The 19,622-nt window shown below is 39.2% G+C and overlaps 1 protein-coding gene across 1 annotated transcript in view; it reads left to right on the forward strand.

Annotated features, from left to right (window-relative positions):
* Positions 1-4,285: 4,285 nt before the first annotated feature.
* The window catches only part of Kbtbd12 (kelch repeat and BTB domain containing 12), a 57,794-nt gene continuing 42,457 nt past the window's right edge, over positions 4,286-19,622 (forward strand). The window contains exons 1-3 of the mRNA XM_035448504.1: positions 4,286-5,355; positions 10,494-10,764; positions 13,187-13,337. Of these exons, the coding sequence (XP_035304395.1) occupies positions 4,286-5,355; positions 10,494-10,764; positions 13,187-13,337 (1,492 nt within the window). The remainder of the gene's footprint in view (positions 5,356-10,493; positions 10,765-13,186; positions 13,338-19,622) is intronic.

A 19,622-nucleotide genomic window follows, 5' to 3' on the forward strand; every position in this document is an offset into this window, starting at 1 on the left:
TCTGTCCCTAACTATGGAGCTGTACTGTGTTTGCTGAGTCACTGCGATGGTAAAATCTACCTATTGTCCATCTGGGGGCTAATGACCAAAAAACTTCATTTATATGCTTTATCCCCATTGTTCTGATGAAGATACCAAGATTTTGGAAAAGTTAAATCATTTTAAGATGATAGCAAGTAAGCAGCTAGCTTAACCTCCATTTGCCAAACCAATACCTTCTATGCTCTTTAGATGTAAAGAAACAATGCTGAGAATATTTTTTAAGTGTAGTAACTGATTTAACATCCAGACATTTTTTTATTTCAAGATTTCAACCAGCAAATTAATTTGATCTGTACAGCTAAAGCAATTAGGATGCCTTTCAGGAATCTATAAACAACAATTTGAAGCAATAGTTACTTAGAAAATGTATATGTCTATTTAAAACATTCACAGTAAATTATTCTGTTTTAAAGGAAACTGAAGGGGTTTTATTATTTGCATAAGCCAATGTTTGAGAAAGAGGAACCACATCCAAATACACCATTTGTTCAAGAGATTGACTATAGGTATAGATAATATAGATATGAACAAACAGTTGATGTTTTCAAGGCAGACAACCAATTCTCAAAAGTCTTCAGCTGAATTTAGGAAAAGAAATGGAGATTAGTCATCCAGACAGGAGAGTGTCCTACTCACAGTCTTGAGAGTGGATTTATTTATAGCTTTGGAGCAGTCGGCAACCTGCCACTTGTTTTTGCAAAGTCTATGAGCTAAGAACAGGTTTCATAATTTTAAATAGCTTTTAAAAGTCAAAAGAAGAATAATATTTCATGACACATGAAAATAGGGCATGTTAAATCTGTGAAATTCAAATTTCAGCATCCAAACTTCATTTTACTGGAATACAGACATGTTCATTTGTTTATTGTTTTCCCACCTATGGCTGCTTTAGTGCCATAGGAGCAAAGTTGAGTGGTTATGACAGAGCCCAGATGGCCTGCCTGACATATTTACCATCTAGCCCTAGGTTTCCAGCCCTTGCACTAGAAGGAGTAAGGATGCAGACTTTGTGTTAAGATGGAATTGGGTTCAAAATCCTGTCTGTTCCCATGTATTAGGGCTTGGCCATTTCACAAGAAGCCAATAGAAAAGCGTAACTTACATGATTTGTGCTTTTTTTTTTTTCTCTCTTGAGACAAGACATCACCATGTAGTCCAGGCTGCTCTGACACTTGCTATGTAGATCAGGCTGGCCTTGAAATCATAAAACTCCTGCCTCTGCCTCTGCCTCTGCCTCTGCCTCTGCCTCTGCCTCTGCCTCTGCCTCTGCCTCTGCCTCTGCCTCTGCCCCTGAAATGCTTGGATTAAAGGTGTGTGCTGCCATGCCCAGCTCACTGTGATTGGTGCTTTTATGAAGGAGGAATAAGAATACTAGATTCCGATGGGTCTACTTGACAATATGGTATCTGAAAACAGAAGACTACAACCCAGTGGTATACATAATTATAGCTACCTTGGGCCACTTTTCTCAACATTTCTTCAAATGCCATTTATACAAGTAAGGATTCTAGATTATAAATAATAGCATTCCCAATTCAAATCAGATTGAACTGCCTCAAAACCATAGACTGTTGATATAAAACATATTTTCAAACCCATTTCTCTGAATACTCTGCCTCCAACCCTGAGTTTGCTTTGTCCTGATGCTGGCTCACAGGGACATGGCTGCAACAGTGTCTGGCATATGGACCTCCTAGCCATGGAGACAAGACCCAAATTTCATTGTTATAGCCACCCTTGGGTGTCATGCCTGTCCTTGAACCAGTAACATTAGCAAGGGACATAGGGGCCAGTCTTTTTCCAGCAAGGTGGGTTAGATACTAAGGGAAGCCCAGCATCTTCAACCACAAAATTTATAAGACATCACCAAGAGAGCTGGCTCAGCAGCTAAGAGGACTGACTGCTCTTCCAACAGGTTTGATTCCCAGTATTGTGGCTTACAACTGTAACTCCAGTTCCAGGGGAATCACACAAGTGTTACCTGGCCCCTGTAGGTACCATACACATGGTGCACAATTTTACATGCAAACAAAACACCTATACACATAAAATCAAAATAATGAAAAATATCTTAAATGCCACCTATATGATGTTTATGAACAAATGCATTACTTAACTTGAACTTCCTGTTTTTATCACAATAGTCAAAAAGTATTTTTTCATCAGGTTGAGTTTTGCTCCTATCTTGCATATGTGAAATTTTAGGATTATAATCATAAACTTTGGGTCTCAAGCATCAGAGTTCTAATATCAAGATCAGAAGTCTATGAACTGGCCAAACTGCCTGCTGTGTATTAGATTAAGGGCATCACATTTGAAGGTGCACTTGGCCTTCTGACATCGTGAACAATGATGTGCTTTGAGAGATTCTTAGACATCAATACAAATAAAATACTAGTTTTGTTTTGTTTTTAAATTTACATCCTTAGCCAGGCTATAGTGGCACATGCCTTTGATCCCATCACTCCAGAGGCAGAGGCAGGCAGATCTTTAAGCTCGAGCCAGCCTACCTCGAGAGTTCCAGGACAGCCAGGGCTACACAGAGAAACACTGTTTTGAAAAACAAAAACAAAAATTTCTTCCTTAAAAGAAGGCTTATATTCTGGGCGAAGGGTATGGCTCCATGGTAAAGAGCTTGCCTAGCACATGTGATAGATATTCCAGGTTCAATTCTCAGAGCTGAACAACAACAAAATAGCTTGGGTTCTTTTTAGTCCCAACTAATAGCTTTTGCGTATAAAGTGATGTGGTGATGTGTCAGAACACCTCTATAATGTGAATTGGGCTTGTCATAGTATGTATAAGAGAATTCAGACATATAATAATCTCTTAATTGCCCATAATTGGATACTTTTATAGATAAATAAATAAATCAGAGCTTTGCTTTTAACCAGAAAGCCATCTCCAAGAAAGCTTTAAGCTTTATGGAAGTAAAACAAAAAAGGCAATGCCAGAATGTCCAGCAGGTAGACTTTATGGCTATTTCAGTTCTTAGCTTGGATGGTTGTTATGTCACAGGCTCTCACAGTGCTTCTTGGGGCTTTATTTATAACTTCTTGCTATGTGTATATCACTTGTTTCTTGAAGTGATATTTAATTCAACACTCAAAAAGAAAAGAATAGGCGATCTTTCATGAAATATCTAATTCTTTATGGGGCTATAGAAATTTGGGGACTCACTACCCTCTCTAGTTGAAAAATGTATTCCTGTTCTTATAACCCCACGTTTCTTCCTTAAGCATCAGTTCTGCCGCCATCACTATTTGTTCCCACTGCCTGCAGCTTTGTAGCCAAGTGAGAACTAGAAAAGGATATAGAGCCGAGGACCTGCTCCTCACAAGAGCTCCTGGCTCTGGGAATGTCTTTCTTTAAATCAAAGCAGCTAATTAACTTCCTTGAAACCTCATGTTTGCATCGCCTGGGGAAGGCGAAGGTGACACCACCAGCTTAGTGACTTTTAATTAGACTAGGGCTTTTAAAGGCAAGAAGCAATTCAGTCTGTGCCACTGTGAAGCAGGGAACAAAGAAAAGCTGGGCAAGGAAGAAAGACACATTTAGGTTTAAGTTTTAAATATCATGAATTCACAGATCAGCAGCCATTGAAATGAAATTTTTATTACCTACCAGTCTGAATAATTTTTCCCATACCAAAGTTTTATCAGAATGTGGATTTTGTTTCAGCCCTCCCACTTTCAGGGTCTCTGTAGCCATAGTCATAGTCTTATGGATTAGTCATTATACATGTGTGTGGTAGAGAGGTTGAGTGTAACCCATATGTAACACTGCATGTCTTTAGAAATGATGTTAACAGATACCCCTGCAGGGTGACCCATTTGATAACTAGAAATGGAATTGCAAAGTGTGCTTATCTTTTTACTTCTTTCTTTACTCTGAGGTTTTCCAGTCCTAGGGAAAAAAATCCCACTGATGATTAGAAACTATTGCAGTAGCAGTTAATAATTGATGATTTACACATCAAAGACTTTTTAGATACAAAGTAGTTGTCTTAAATTGCTGTGTTCTGAATGTATAATATTTATTTATAAATACTTCTTAGCATTAGTGCTGTGCATTAAGTATGAAAAATTTTTTTCTTAGACAAAACCTGCCTTTTTTTTTTCTTACCCTCAGGACTGTTTCATGGCATCTCTGTTGATTTGTGAGTAATCAGAAATGCAAATAGCCCCTCAGGAATAAAACTAAACTCAAAGAAACCTTACTTACAAAATTCAAGGAGTGTATCATGGAGTGCCAGACTGGGGGAAAGGGAAAACACCAGCATAGCTTGACTTTACTAGATAAAATTAAGAATATGAAAGAATTAGAAGAAATGATTGATGTAGTGCTCATAGCAGAAGAGGAGAAATTTCCTTGCCACAGACTGGTCCTCGCTTCATTTAGTCCTTATTTCAAGGCTATGTTCACCTGTGGACTGCTTGAGTGCACTCAGAGGGAGGTCATACTCTATGACATCACAGCAGAAAGTGTATCAGTGATACTAAACTACATGTACAGTGCAGTTCTGGAGATCAATAATGCCAACGTACAGACCGTAGCAATGGCTGCCTATTTTATGCAGATGGAAGAAGTCTTTGAGGTGTGCCAAAAATATATGATGGACCACATGGATGCCTCCAACTGCATAGGAATCTATTATTTTGCAAAACAAATTGGAGCAGAAGATTTAGCTGATCAGTCGAAGAAGTATTTATATCAGCACTTTGCTGAAGTAAGCCTACATGGAGAAATACTAGACATTGAAGCTCACCAGCTTCTGGCACTTATTAAGTCTGATGATCTGAATATAACCAGAGAAGAGAGCATTCTGGACTTAGTTCTGAGATGGGTAAATCATAACCAAGCATTGCGCACAGAGCATCTTGTTGAGCTTTTGAGGCAAGTCAGACTGGAGCTTATAAATGCTTCCTTTCTAAGACAGGCCCTAAGAAGGAACACGATGCTCCTTTGTGATGGTAATTGCATTGACATAATCCAGAACGCATTCAAAGCCATCAAGATGCCACAGCAGCACGCCCCTCATCTTCGCTATGGCATGGAGACCACCAGCCTGCTGCTTTGCATTGGGAACAATTCTTCTGGAATCAGATCACGGCACAGGAACTATGGGGATGCCAGTTTTTGTTACGACCCCGTGTCACGGAAGACCTATTTTATTTCCTCACCGAAGTATGGGGAGGGTTTGGGAACAGTGTGCACTGGGGTAGTCATGGAAAACAACACTGTAATTGTGGCTGGAGAAGCAACTGCCTCTAGGCTCTCAAGGCAAAAGAGCAAGAACATTGAAATTTATAGGTTTGTATCTCACAGCAGGTTTTGTATTTTGTGTTTTGTTTTGTTTAGATAGGGTCTCACACAGCCATGACTGGCCTGGAACTCTCTATGTAGACAAGGCTGACCTTGAACTCACAGAAATCCACCTGCTTCTGCCTCCCCAGTAGTCTTTGTATGTTTTGAAATCTTGTTTGTTTGGTTTTTTTTTTTTTTTTTTTGCTTTGCTTTGCTTTTGGAGCCTGTCCTACAACTAGCTCCTGTAGACCAGGCTGATCTGGAACTCACAGAGATCCACCTGCCTCTGCCTCCCAAGTGCTGGAACTAAAGGCGTGCGCTACCACCACCCAGCTTAAGTCTTGTTTTGACATTAGCAGTTGAAGAAGTACTGCTGGGGGGGGGGGGTTCACATTTTAAATTATATATAGTAAAAATTCTAGTGTAAGACTCTCATAAAGAATGATATACATCACTATAGCATGTTTAATATTTATAATGAAGTCATTCATATTTTAAAATTATTTTTCTTTCATTTTTCATTATTATTGTTTTGTTTGGCTGCTATTAGGCAGTGCTAAGGATCAAACTTATTGCCTTGGCTGTGCTGGGCAAGTGCTCTGTCACTGAGCTCCATCCACAGCCTGTCTTTTCCATTAATTGTCAAGATTAATTAAATTTTTAATGTCTTAAATAATCTATGTCATGATACAATTGTATTTTTTACTCTTGGCTTTAATTATCTATATGATCAGGCATAGTATATATTATATAATTTATAATAACAAGAAAAGTTTGTTTATATAAACAATTGATTTTTTAGTTATTATTATCTATAATATTAAGTAATTTTTTAAGATGGGGTTTTATGTATCCTAGGTGGACCTAAGGGTGACCTTGAACTTATTATGATCATCCTGCCTACACAGTGCTGGGATGTCCAGTTTATGTGTTAGGGGTTGAACTTAGGGCTTCCTCATTCTAGGAAAACACTATACCAACTGAACAAAGGATCTTTCTTGCCCTGTAACCCAAACTAACCTCCAACTCCTACTTCCTTCACCCTCATGAGTGCTAAGATTATAAGCATGTGACACCACACCTGGCTAGAATCATTTTCTTGACCAGAAAGTTTTCATTCTGTACCCTCAATTTGTGAATCTTTCCTAAACCTTCAGCATTACAGAACTTTTGAAGAACCTTCAATTATAGGAAGAGGAACAAGAACACCTGCTTAGATACTTAGTTACAGTTACATAGGTACCTGCTTAGACATAGACACATGAGTCTGTATCTTATTTGTGAGAACACATTTACTTTATGATCTATTTGTGTTTCTGAGTGCTTGCTGCTTAACTACATGAGTATGAAATACGCACCTAGAGTAAGTACTATAAGGTGTAACTCCCCTTCAGGATCCTTCCCTTCTCAGATACCTCTCGTCAGGGTTTATTCATATTTTTCAGCAAAGATGGAGCAAAGAAGGAACTTAGAATTCTAATAAGTGATGGTAATTTCTAATTTCTAAACTAATAAGTGATGATAATTTCTCTCCATCACTTACTAGCACAACATATCTGTTCTGGGGCTTTTCTGTCTCTTTTACACAGTCATGGGTTAAGGAATGTGTCTCATTTCCCCTAGTGGGGAGGGATTAGAGTCCTGGATAAATTATCTAGACCTACACTGTGGTGGCCAAGCATAACACAGGCTACAGGATCATCCTTCCTTAGAATTATCAGTAGGCTGCAAAAGTGAATAGAAAGGCCTTATAGGAGGAACAGGCTCTAACTTTCCTGACAGGATTCTTGCAGTTCTATTTCCTGGTATGCCACACGCTTTGTGCCAGTACCCTTTCTATCTTGGGACCTTAATTAAAGAGCCTTGGGCTCTTCAGATGTCTTTTTTCTTCCTCATCAAGAAAGTCAGTATGTCTCTCAGCAGAAATTATTGTTAATAAGCATCAACTCTGTTGAGTGTGTGTGTGTGTGTGTGTGTGTGTGTGTGTGTGTGTGTGTGTGTGTTTCTGTTTTAAGCCTTAAACATCTTTGATCTTCACTCTAAAAGCCCTCTTCCCGCTCTTGCAGCAATGTCTAACTGCATACTCCATCATTTCCTCTTTTAACTATCTTAGACTTAGCCAGGTTCCAGGCACCAAACAGTTCCCACATATTGGTTAGAATTGGGATAAAAGTTGCTAGTTTCTTCCACCTTTACCTTTGAATTAAAATGATCAGAAAGACAAGTGGTCAGTTTATCAGAAGCATTGCTTTGTGCTTAAATGAGACATACTTCCTCATAATTAGTCTCTAAGTAGACTCTGAAAGCACTGAGAGTCCTGTCTCCCTAAAATCCTTGTCTCACAAGACTGTTAATCTCCTAGCATCGCTACAATTCGCTTTGGAGCCAATTTATGATAAATATAGGAAATCAAGTGTCCTATAGTGTATCCCTGCAATATTACTTTCTAATAACACTTTTGTAATTTTACTATCATTGCTTCTTATCACTTTAATCTTTGTCCAGATGTTCCTCAGATTGCCTGTACTGTACAGTTCATAGATGTCCATGCAGGTGTATTTCTTCTTGAGTTTAAAAGTAGGAAATGGACGAAAATATCCTGGTAGCCCAGTTCTTTCTGTCTTCTTTATCTTCCAACTTTCATATGAAATAAGTGAGCGTGTATTTATTTATTTTTATGTTTTGGGTTTTTGAGACAGGATTTCTCTGTGTAGCCCTGGCTGTCCTGGAGCTCACTCTGTAGATCAGGCTGGCCTCAAAATCAGAGATCCTCCTGCCTCTACATCCAGAGTGCTGGAATCAAAGGTGTGCACCATGACTGCCTGATAAATGAGTATGTGTCATCTTTAAACTATCAACCTGTTGGCACTAAATGTTTTTGTCACTGTTATTTTCTTTTTAATTTCATATCTACTTCTCAGTCACAAGTTTTATAGTTTTATCTGAGCATTTTATCTGCCCATTTTTAGTTCTAAATGTTAAAACAAAATCAGATTAGCAAGTTATTTAGAAAATTACCCTCAACCTTCATGGTACCAATTTCATCCTATCATGTTTTCTTAAACTATGCCTCAGGAAACCCAAAGCCATTTTTTGGTTCCACTTACATATTCACTCAGTTAGTTTTTCTTCCGCATATTGATAAGATCTTCCTTATCTTTGAAAATCCATAAATTAAAAATTAGTGAAAATATTCCTTGTGATTCCAGGAACTCTGACTTTTTTTTTTTTAGAAATGTATAGAAGACAGCTTCTGGAAGGTTTGAGAAATCTCTGGATTCAACTGTGACAAGCCAAACATGCCTCTATGAAAGGAATATGCCTTTCAACTTTGCTGTCAAGCCTGAAGCAGAATGTTCTCTGGGGAATGTGAGAGTTGGCCCAGAACAAGTGGGAGAAACTCTGATTAGATGACTAACTGTAGAATGTTCCTTAAAAACTGTACTCTGTACAGAGCACACATAAATGCTCCAGGCTTGATCTTGTTTCCAAGCAGAACACCTGTTTTCTCATTTTCCATGTTCTTGGGTTTTGTGGTTTTGTTCTACAAACACTTCTCTAGATTTTTCTGAGACACTTAATTTCAGATATTTTATCTCACTATTCCCATATATGTTTTTTTTTCTTTCTCATAACAAATATCTCAAGTTGCAATTGGAAAAAATACATCTACAAGCCAAACATGGTGGCACAAGTCTATAACCAACCATTTGAGAGGCAGTGGGCAGGAGGATGACAAGTTTTGGGCCAGCTTGGACTGTGTACTGAGACTTTATTTAAAAAAGAAACACCTAGCCAGGTGTCGGTGGCGCACGCCTTTAATCCCAGCACTCGGGAGGCAGAGGCAGGTGGATCTCTGTGAGTTCGAGACCAGCCTGTTCTACAAGAGCTAGTTCCAGGACAGCCTCCAAAGCCACAGAGAAACCCTGTCTCCAAAAATAAAAAAGAAAGAAAGAAAGAAAGAAAGAAAGAAAGAAAGAAAGAAAGAAAGAAAGGAAAGACCTACAGTTATCATGAAACAAAAAAATGACAGCCATGAAATAGTGCACTCGGGGTTTGTAAGGTACCTACCAATCAGTTACTGTTTGGGTTTCCGAAGACACTGACAGACTTCTATCTGAGGACTCACATTACTCAAGACTGCTTAAGCAGATAGTATATGTGAAGGAAACTACCCAAATAACCATATCTACTAGATGAAAATAGACACCCAGCAGACATCTGCAGATGGGTTTTAACACAATGCTCTTGATCTAGTTTTAAACCAAAACTGTAACTTAAATAGTGGCTAGGCAAGGTGATGTATACCTTTTTTTTTTTTTTTTTTTTTTTTGAGACAGGGTTTCTTTGTGTAGCTTTGGAGCCTATCCTGGCACTCGCTCTGGAGACCAGGCTGACCTCGAACTCACAGAGATCCACCTGCCTCTGCCTCCCGAGTACTGGGATTAAAGGCGTGTGCCACCAACGCCCGGCGGTGATGTATACCATTAACCCCAACACTTGAGAGGCTGGGGCCAACCTGGTCTATAGCCAAGGCCAGCCTGGTGTAAACCCAGGGCTACACAGAGAGACCCTGTCTATTAAAAAAAAAAATTCTACCTATGTACAACTTATAGTTAGGAATTCTAAATTGAGATACTTTTTAGATTATCTGCCTAAAGCCATGAGTCTTTAGTGTTGCACTAAAATGCATTTTATCTAAATAGTCAGGATATTTTGTATTTTTGTCTCTATGTTAAACTTAAAAACTGACTATCTGAAAGATTTTCCTATTCCTGATTTTCTTTCCCAGAATTAGGAAATGTTAAAAAAAACAAAAAACAAAAAACAAAAAACCTAGTCCAGGGTAAGGTATACTCTTTCTACATGTCTGTTTTTCCTAAAATTCTTCAGGAAGATGGAGAATATGTTTCAGCATATTATGTTTCACTCATTGATCCTTGGGGAAAAAGAAAGCAAATATATATTTCTGTCTTGGGTTAATGATCTGTTTCTCCTCCAATTAGAAGAGCCAGGTCACAATGTTTTATGTTGAAAAAAAAAACTTAATCTCTCTCTCTCTCCCTCCCCCCCCCCCCGTGTGTGTGTGTGTGTGTGTGTGTGTGTGTGTGTGTGTGTGTGTGTGTGTGTGTGTTATCTTGCAGGTATCATGAGAGAGGAAACCAGTTTTGGGAAAAGTTATGCACAGCTGAATTTCGAGAGCTCTATGCTCTGGGCAGCATCCATAATGACCTCTATGTCATAGGAGGACAGATGAAAATTAAAAACCAGTACCTCATTACAAACTGTGTTGATAAGTACTCCATAGATCAAGACAACTGGAAAAGAGTGTCTCCCCTTCCACTGCAGTTGGCTTGTCATGCTGTGGTAACCGTGAACAATAAACTGTATGTCATCGGCGGCTGGACCCCTCAGGTTAAGAAATTCCTTGCATACCTACCTGGCATGGCTGGCTTTGCTGAAAAATGTAGCAGCTCTTGAGTACTAAAAGATTATGGCTTACATTTTGGCAAAATGCTTTTTACACCATATAATATAAACTTAAGTCTTGAAAGTGTCAAAGCAGTTTTAGAAAATTGATTTTTAAATGTGTTATTTATAGACATGGATGCATTTAGTATTCATGCTATGCTCTGGACTTCATAATTCTTCACCAACTGGCTGATTGGAAAAGATCCCTGTGCCAAGGGGTAGCTGCAGTGAGCATCTAAGAAAGTGCAACAACTGAATCCTCATTCCAGTCCCGCTGTCTGGCTGTGACCAGTGGCCAGGCATTCCTAGGGCTTTCTTGCTGCAGGGGCTGGGGAAATGGTTCAGTTGGGAAGATGCTTATTGTGAAAGCAGGAGACCCTGAGTCTTAGCACCCATGTAAATGCCTGCAATCCCAGCACTGAGGAGATAGAGATAGGAGGACTCCTGGGGCACGCTAGCTACCCAGTCTAGGCAAATTGGCAAACTCCAGATTTGGCAAGCTACCTTGTCTCAAAAACATAAAATAGACCCTCCTGAAGAACACCTGGGCATAACATCTGGCCTGCATGTACACGTGTACCTGAACACCCACATTCACCATCGGTACATACACACACACACACACACACACACACACACACACACACACACACACAGGTTCTTACCATAAATTGAAAATCAGAATATTGATTCTGTAGTGGCACCATCATTTCCAAGAAAGTATGTTGTGACTGTAAACACCAAGTGACCTTGCTTGGACATCAGCAATATCAACAGAATACTGTTGATATTGAAGTCCAGAGAAGTGATGGCAAGCCAATCAGAGGTCAGCAGTGTGACCAGAGTGGGCCTGTGTCCTTTTGAGGGTCCTCCTGGGTCTTTGGCATTCGAAGTGGTATCTTTTCAACTGTCCTCTGCTCTTGCCTTCCTGTTTTTCCAACACAGATTATACTCACTCATTAGCTATCCCTGTTATACAAATTTATTCTTCCTGTATTTTCTCTTACCAGATTGGCTTCATGATAAAACTCATATTTTTGCATTCTCTTCATAAGTTTGGAAAACTTTATTCTTATACTTTATAATGTTTCTATTCGTGCTGTAGATCAAGCATAGTACATATTTTATCACAGTGAGTAGCTAAAACCTGACATTGTCTGTAGTTACGTTTTCCAAAACTATGCACCTTCACAGTGAATTTGCTCGAACAAGCCCTCAAAACAATAGGAAGCTTTGCTTTGCTAACATGGAGAGTAAATACCTAAAATAGAAGGAAAGTAAGCAATAAGGAACACATTTGTTAATTTGTAGTCTCTGCATGAGTATTGTATAATGAGTCAGTCTCACTGAGCTTCAGACACAGCACATGAAACTGGGCTTTGAGTGCCCATGGTATCATCATTCCTGTCATTTTTAAAGGCCTAAAGTGAAGTGCATGGAACATTCCTAAGGGTACAATTATTTCTTTGTTGAAAACTTGGACCCAAAAAAAGATACATCAATTCTTAGCTCAAATTTGTTTTAAAGTTCTAGATATCAAGCCGGGCGCTGGTGGCTCACGCCTTTAATCCCAGCACTCGGGAGGCAGAGGCAGGCAGATCTCTGTGAGTTCGAGGCCAGCCTGGTCTCCAGAGCGAGTGCCAGGATAGGCTCCAAAGCTACACAGAGAAACCCTGTCTCGAAAAAAAAAAAAAAAAAAGCTCTACATAAATGAAAATAACATTACTTTACCCTAAGTTTATGGGTAGAAGCTACTTGTGTCTATGTAAAAATAAAATTACTCAATTTACTATCTAATCATTAAATAAATACACAAATATCTAACATAACTCCAAGTAATTTATGCTAATCTTATTATCTTGAAAATTAAAATCAGGTTATTTACATATAGCTCATAATTGTGGTCTAAAATCCTCTTCTTAAGAGTGTTTTGAAATTTTTTATAGGTTAGAAAAATATAAAGAAAGTGCCTTATGAATTATTAAATTTAGTTCTCTATGAATATTGTTAAAATTCACAACTATGAAGTTTGTAAGTTTAGGGTTTTCTTTGCACATTGTTCAAAAGCACATGCTTTGTTATTTTGTTTTGTTTTGTTTTTTAAGACTTTGTAGTTGCTTTATTTTTTGGTGTCTAAATGTGAAAATGAGCAATTGCTGTAAACCGGCATGTTAGCCCATTGCACCTATAAATCCCTCTGATGTTGACACAGTACTGACAACCCCAAGTCAGGACTTAGCAAGTCTGTGAGTCTGAGTGAGACAGTTAACCCCCATTCATCTCCTCTGCTGTCTGCTTTGATTAATTGTGCTCACAAAGGCCTCTAAGTCACCTGTTGTTACATTCGCTGTCATATGTCATACAGATGGATCTTCCTGATGAAGAGCCTGATCGACTAAGCAACAAACTGTGGCAGTATGACCCCAGCCAAGATCAATGGAAAGAGCGGGCCCCTATGCAGTACTCTAAGTACCGATTCAGTGCAGTTGTCGTCAACAGTGAGATCTATGTTCTGGGTAAGTAGTAGATTGCTCAGACCATAGCCACTTTCATTGCTTCAACAGTTTACTCCCGGAAAAACAAAAGTTTCCTTTCCTCTTGTGTCCCAGTTCAAATATATATGATCACTAGCCAAAAGGTTATTTCTTGTTTCCTGGGGTACAAGCCAATTAAGATTAAGTCAAAGTGCACTGGCTTTGAAGGCAAAACTATTTTATGGCATCTTAAAGGGTCTTGGAATGCAAAAGCAGCAGCGATTCATCCAGGCGGTGGTGGCGCACGCCTTTAATCCCAGCCCTAGGGAGGCAGAGGCAGGCGGATCTCTGTGAGTTCAAGATCAGCCTGGTCTACAAGAGCTTGTTCCAGGACAGTCTCCAAAGCCACAGAGAAACCCTTGTCTCAAACCCCACCCCCCCCCAAAAAAGAAGCCTTTGTACACTTTTAGTAGGTGAGATATGGGGTTTTGCAGCCAACTGTAGTTGTGTTGTTAAAGAAAAAGCCACAGCAGGGTAGACTATGCCACAGATTTTGCCAGTTCTCTTCGTTTTGCCTAATCCTCCAAATTTCTAAAGACACACTAGCAAGTAACTTTTCCATGAATATATTTCTGCCTCCTCTCTTGAAAATGTGTGGTCAGTACTAACCAGCAGGGGCTGGTGAAAGACTACAGCTCACTAGAAAGTCCAACAGTTAAGTAGTATTCCAACCGTCTTCTGTAGGTCCCTGCTTCTTTCTGCTCCATCAGGTCTTAGTCTTCAGAGTGTGTTCTTTCTATGGCATCACCCTCTGTCACCCCCACCTCTCCAGAGTATGGGAAGACAGGGGCATGAGACTGACTGGAAAACAGGGAGGTAAAAAGAGGCAAAGAAATGACAAAGAAAAGATGAGCTCTGGGGTGAAAGCAAACGAGGCCTCTAATGGAGATGATTAAAAAAAAAAAAAATGAAATGAAGGCTGTTATCTTGGGCTGTTTTCACAGCATGAAGCAAAGCAATTCATATACTCAAATATTAAAATTGTTTTATTTAAGAACAATTGTGAAACATAATTTATAATTGCCTCAGTTAAGAGACTCACAATTATAATTAAGTTTTTCCTCTAGATAAATATCCCTTTCTTTGTTATAACCAGAATGAGAGCTCCCCGTAATAAAGAGCCTCAACTGGGCTAGATGTGTCATAAAATGATAATGTCTTTTGGATCACTGTGTGGGAAAGGGTACCTTAGAGGCAAGCTTAGAAGCCAACTCTTCACAGAATGGACAAATGTTCACTGGGAGAGCAAACATAGTACAGCCGGGTGGCAGTGCTACACTCCTTTAATCTGAGCACTCAGGAAGCAGAGGCAGGTAGATATCGATGAGTTGGAGAGCATCCTGTTCTACAGAGTGAGCTCCAGGATAGCCTGGGCTACAAATAGAAACCCTGTCTCAGGAAAAAAAAATAAAAAAAAAGGAAAAGAAGGGAAAGAAAATATAATGAGCAATGGGAAACCACACAGAGGCAAGTTGATTAAAGGATGTTTGGGGAGACCAAAGGCCAGGAGAGGCTGGAAGTTGGGAGAACAACTAATAGCTTAGACTCAAGCTCCTAGATTCCCGGAACCAGGAACCAGGTTCATGATCGTCCCAGTAAGCTTTGCCATATGTAAATTCACCCCAAAGTCACCTTGGTTAACATTTGTGCTTAATCCTATACTTAAGTATAAGCTTTGACATGATGTGAAGCTCAGTTGTTGGATTTCTGTAGTCTTAGTTTGGAGTTAGTTGTTCATTGTGTATGTAATTGCAATATTGGAATTGAGGCAAATACACACAATCCTAAAATTGTTGGTTTGAATAACTCACAGATGCCTTGCAATTTTTTTTTTTTTTTTTGGCTGTCTGCTTTAGGAGAGCTACATGTACCCCACTGCTTGGAGGTCCCTGCCAATTACTATGAAAATAGGCCCTCTCCTTGCTCTCTAGTGGATTTAATACACACCACCTCCTGGTAGTAGTATGTTAATGTGAGGAAGTAGTATGTTTATGTGAGGAAGTAGTATGTTAATGTGAGGAAGTAGTATGTTTATGTGAGGAAGTAGTGTGTTTATGTGAGGAAGTAGTGTGTTTATGTGAGGAAGTAGTATGTTAATGTGAGGAAGTAGTATGTTAATGTGAGGAAGTAGTATGTTTATATGAGGAAGTAGTGTGTTTATGTGAGGAAGTAGTGTGTTTATGTGAGGAAGTAGTGTGTTTATCTGAGGAAGTAGTGTGTTTATGTGAGGAAGTAGTATGTTAATGTGAGGAAGTAGTATGTTTATATGAGGAAGTAGTGTGTTTATGTGAGGAAGTAGTATGTTTATGTGAGGAAGTAGTGTGTTTATCTGAGGAAGTAGTGTGTTTATGTGAGGAAGTAGTATGTTAATGTGAGGAAGAGCTGCAGAACAACTACAAAGGGCCTCCTAGTTATGTCTCTGGGATCCCAAATACCAAAAGTGTGGGCCCTCAAAATTATTTAGTAATGCCTAAAGAGTTTCCAACTTTGTTTGAAGTTGTAAACTCAACAGATTCAAGAAGTTGAACCAGCTCCAAATGGAATAAATCCATAAAACCCACACCCATATCACATTGCTATCTAGCAGCAGAAAACAAAGGGGGAAAAAAGCAAACAGGCAAAATCCCTGAATTATCTACAGGGGAACACAGACTGGATGACTACAGATTTCAGCCCAGAAACCAGGAGAGCTGGGAGTTGGGCAAACACAGCTAACGTGCTAACAGAGAACTGTCAACCTAGAATTCTGCATTCCCCCGAAAGCCTCCTTCATGAGTGGGTGTAAATTAACGTATTCAAAGATAAAGGAAAGCTAAGACACTGAATATGAATGTGTCTGCTAAGGGAAGTAGTTCAGACAGAAGGAAAAGGTGCCAAGTGAAAACCCAGAACACCAGGACAGAACGAGCTCAGCAGAAATGGCAAACGTCTGGACAAGTGGAATGTTCTGCTCTGAAGTTCTTAAAATTATGTTTGCAGATTGAAAGTGAAAATTATTATATTTTACGGTTTTCAGTGTATATAGATATGAAAATGTGACAGATTTCTCAACCATAAAAGAGAACGCATGGGGGACCTGTAAAGCACTGGCTCTTAATAGACTATGAAATATTAAGTACATTTCTCTGAGTGCTGTGTCTCACAACTGTAATCCTCAAACTTGGGAAGCTGGGGCAGGAGGATTGCTACAAGTTCAGTTGAAACCAGCAGGGACTACAGTATAAGACTCTGTCTCAAAATGATAAGACGAAAAAGCACATGTTTTGTAATCCTCAAAGAAAAAACTATTAAAAGGGATACTGCAAAAATTTCAGTAAATTCATGAAGTGACTATAAGATGCTGAAGTGCTTTGGTGTAAGGCAGTTCTGTGCCCTTTGGCCAGTGTCTCTCCATTTCCCTTACCTTTCCAGTTCTGGTAGACACATATTCACCCTTTTCTGATCCCATGTATGGAAAGTCCTGTGGAGTTTGTCTGTTTCTTATTTCACTTAGTGCGATGTCTTCTGGCCTTACCCATGTTGTTTCAGATGCCAGGATCTCCTTTTATCTATTTGTCTCTGTGTATGTGTGCATATAATGCGTTTACATATATAATGTGTGTGGGGTGGAGGAAAGAGAGAAAGAGAACATGCCTTTGTGGCTGTCAGAGGACGCCCCTAGGTGTTGGTTCTAGCCTTCCACCTTGTTTTGAGACAGTGCCTCTGTGTTCTTCTGCTGTGTTCTCTGGGCTAGCTAGCCTGCCAGCTTCTGGGGGTTCTCCTAGAACCCCCAGCTTCCTGTAGCTGTGCTGCAATTACAGGCACTCCATTTCACTCATTTTGTATGTGTGTTCTGGGGATTTGAATGCAGGTCCTTGCGCTTGCACAGCAAGGATTCTGCCTGCTGAGCTATCTCCCTAGTACGGAAGTTTCTTCCTAACTTTAAATAATACTTGGTTTCTAGCTGGTCATCCACCTAAAAGACATTAGACTGTCTCTATCTATATCTTAGTTATTGTGAGAAGCGCTGCAACACAAGAACACACATATCTCTTTGAAGCATTTTCACAACCACCACCCCCATAGGAGGAATTTCCCAGAAGAGGGATTCAATGTACCAGTATTCTCACTTTCTAGGAATCTCAATACTGTTTTCCATAGGCTGTACCAATTGTCATTCCTGCAAACCATGTGCAAGGCCCCTGCTTCTCCACATCCTGCAACACTTACCTTTTAGCTTTGGGGTAACAAACTTCCAACAGGAGTGAAGTGAGACCTCACTGTGATTTTGACATACTGAGTGCCTTTTCTTGTGTCTGTGGGACATTGTATGCCTTCTTTTAAGCAGGTTGTTTAGGTTTTTATTATTGAGTTTTATAAATTGAATATTAGCTTACTGTCACATATGTGCTTTCAAAATACTTTACTTTTTTTCCTTTGTTGGTTGTTTCTTTTGCCATACAGAAACTTTTTGGTTGTTATGGTCTGTTTTATTTTTCTTTAGTGCCTCAGGTTTGGGCATCATATTATTTTCAAGGCCAATAGGAAGTAACCTTTTCCTGTGTTCTCTTTTATGACTTTTATCATTTCAGATCTTGTGTCTTTGCCTTTAATCCATTTGAGATGATTTTTGTGTATGGTGCAAGAAACAGGTCCAATTTTTTACATGTAAGCATACAGTTTCCCAAGCAGTGTTTGTCGAAGACACTCTCCTTTCCCCCATTGTGTATTCCCAGCACTTTGTCAGAAACTATTTAACCACAGGTTCGGCTTTATTTCTGGGATCTCTGTTCTGTGCTGTTGAGCGATGTGTGTGTGTGTTTGTGCCAGAACCACAATGTTCTAGTCATTATAGCTGTGTAATGCAATCTGAAATCAGGAAATTGTGCACTAGATGCATTATTTCTCAAGATAATTTGGAAATTCAGAATCTTTTTAGTTCCATATGAATTTATGAACTTTATATATGTTTTATATGTTATATATAAACCTTATGTATGAATTTATCATTCCATATGAACTTATGCGAGCAATCTTGGGATTTTAATGAGGATTGCATGGAATCCTTGTGTCACTCCAGGTAATGTACACATATTAATTCTCTCAACACATAAACATGGAATCTTTTTCCATTTGTTTGTGTCTTCCTTGGTTTCTTTCATCTGTGTTTTGTAGGTTTCATGGTTAACTTATTAACTATTCTATCCTTTTCAATACTATGACATATTGAATTGCCTTTTCAGATAAGATATTCTTAGCACAAAGAAACACATTGCTTTTTCTGCATTGATTTTTTTTCCTAAAACTTTATTCAGTTTGTTAATTCTGACAGTTTCTATGGACTTTTGGGGGTTTCCACACATAGGATTGTGTCATCTACAAAAGGAGATAATTTTATTTGTTTGTTTGCTTGTGGATGACTTATTTCTCATCTGTTTTATCTCTTTAAAAAATATTTATTTTTAATTATAGGTCTCTCTCTCTCTCTCTCTCTCTGTGTGTGTGTGTGTGTGTGCCTGTAGTTTATATACTTGGGTGCAGTTGCCCTCAAAGGCCAAAAGAGGGTGTCAGGGTGTTAGATTTCCTGGAACTGGAGTTATATAATTGTAACCTGCCGGACATGAGTGCTAGGAACCAAAGTTGGGTGTCCTGGAAGAGCAGTACAGGTTCTTAGCCCCTGAGCATCTCTCTAGGCCCTGGTTTGTATTCTCTTACTCATGCTTCCAGTGCCCTGTTGTGTAGAAGTGGGAAGAAGGGCAGCCACGCCTCAGGCCAGTTCTCTTGGAAGAAGCTCTTCTTCCTCACTGATTGCAGCACTGGCCTCAGGATTTTCACACAGCTTCTGCCTGCTAAGGAAATTTCTTTCTGCAGATTATGTTGAGAATTTTATTTTTAAATTACAAGTAGATGTTGTACTTTTTCAAATGCTTTATAAGCATCTATTGAAGTGATCACATGGTTTTAATTTCTCAATCTTTTAATATTTATTTTGTGAAGGAATAATTAACTTGTCAAAGGTAATTCTTATTGTACAAGGAAAATTGTTGATGTTCTGTGAGCAGGAGTTTATTTAGGGTAAACATTGGTTACCAAGCTGCGAATAAATTGCTGTCACTTAGAACTGTGGCTTATGTTTATCACTGAGGTGGCAGTGTGTCAGGCCAGGCTACAGGAGACTCAGTGCATTGTAGAGAAGGAGACTGCCCCGCCCCCCATCTCTGAGGGGCCCGGAGGCATGTTCACTGTAGAAAGCTGTTGCTGCTTGATTAATCTTATCAAAAACTAGTT

The sequence above is a fragment of the Cricetulus griseus genome, chromosome 8, assembly GCF_003668045.3.
Source record: "Cricetulus griseus strain 17A/GY chromosome 8, alternate assembly CriGri-PICRH-1.0, whole genome shotgun sequence".
NCBI lineage: Eukaryota > Metazoa > Chordata > Mammalia > Rodentia > Cricetidae > Cricetulus > Cricetulus griseus.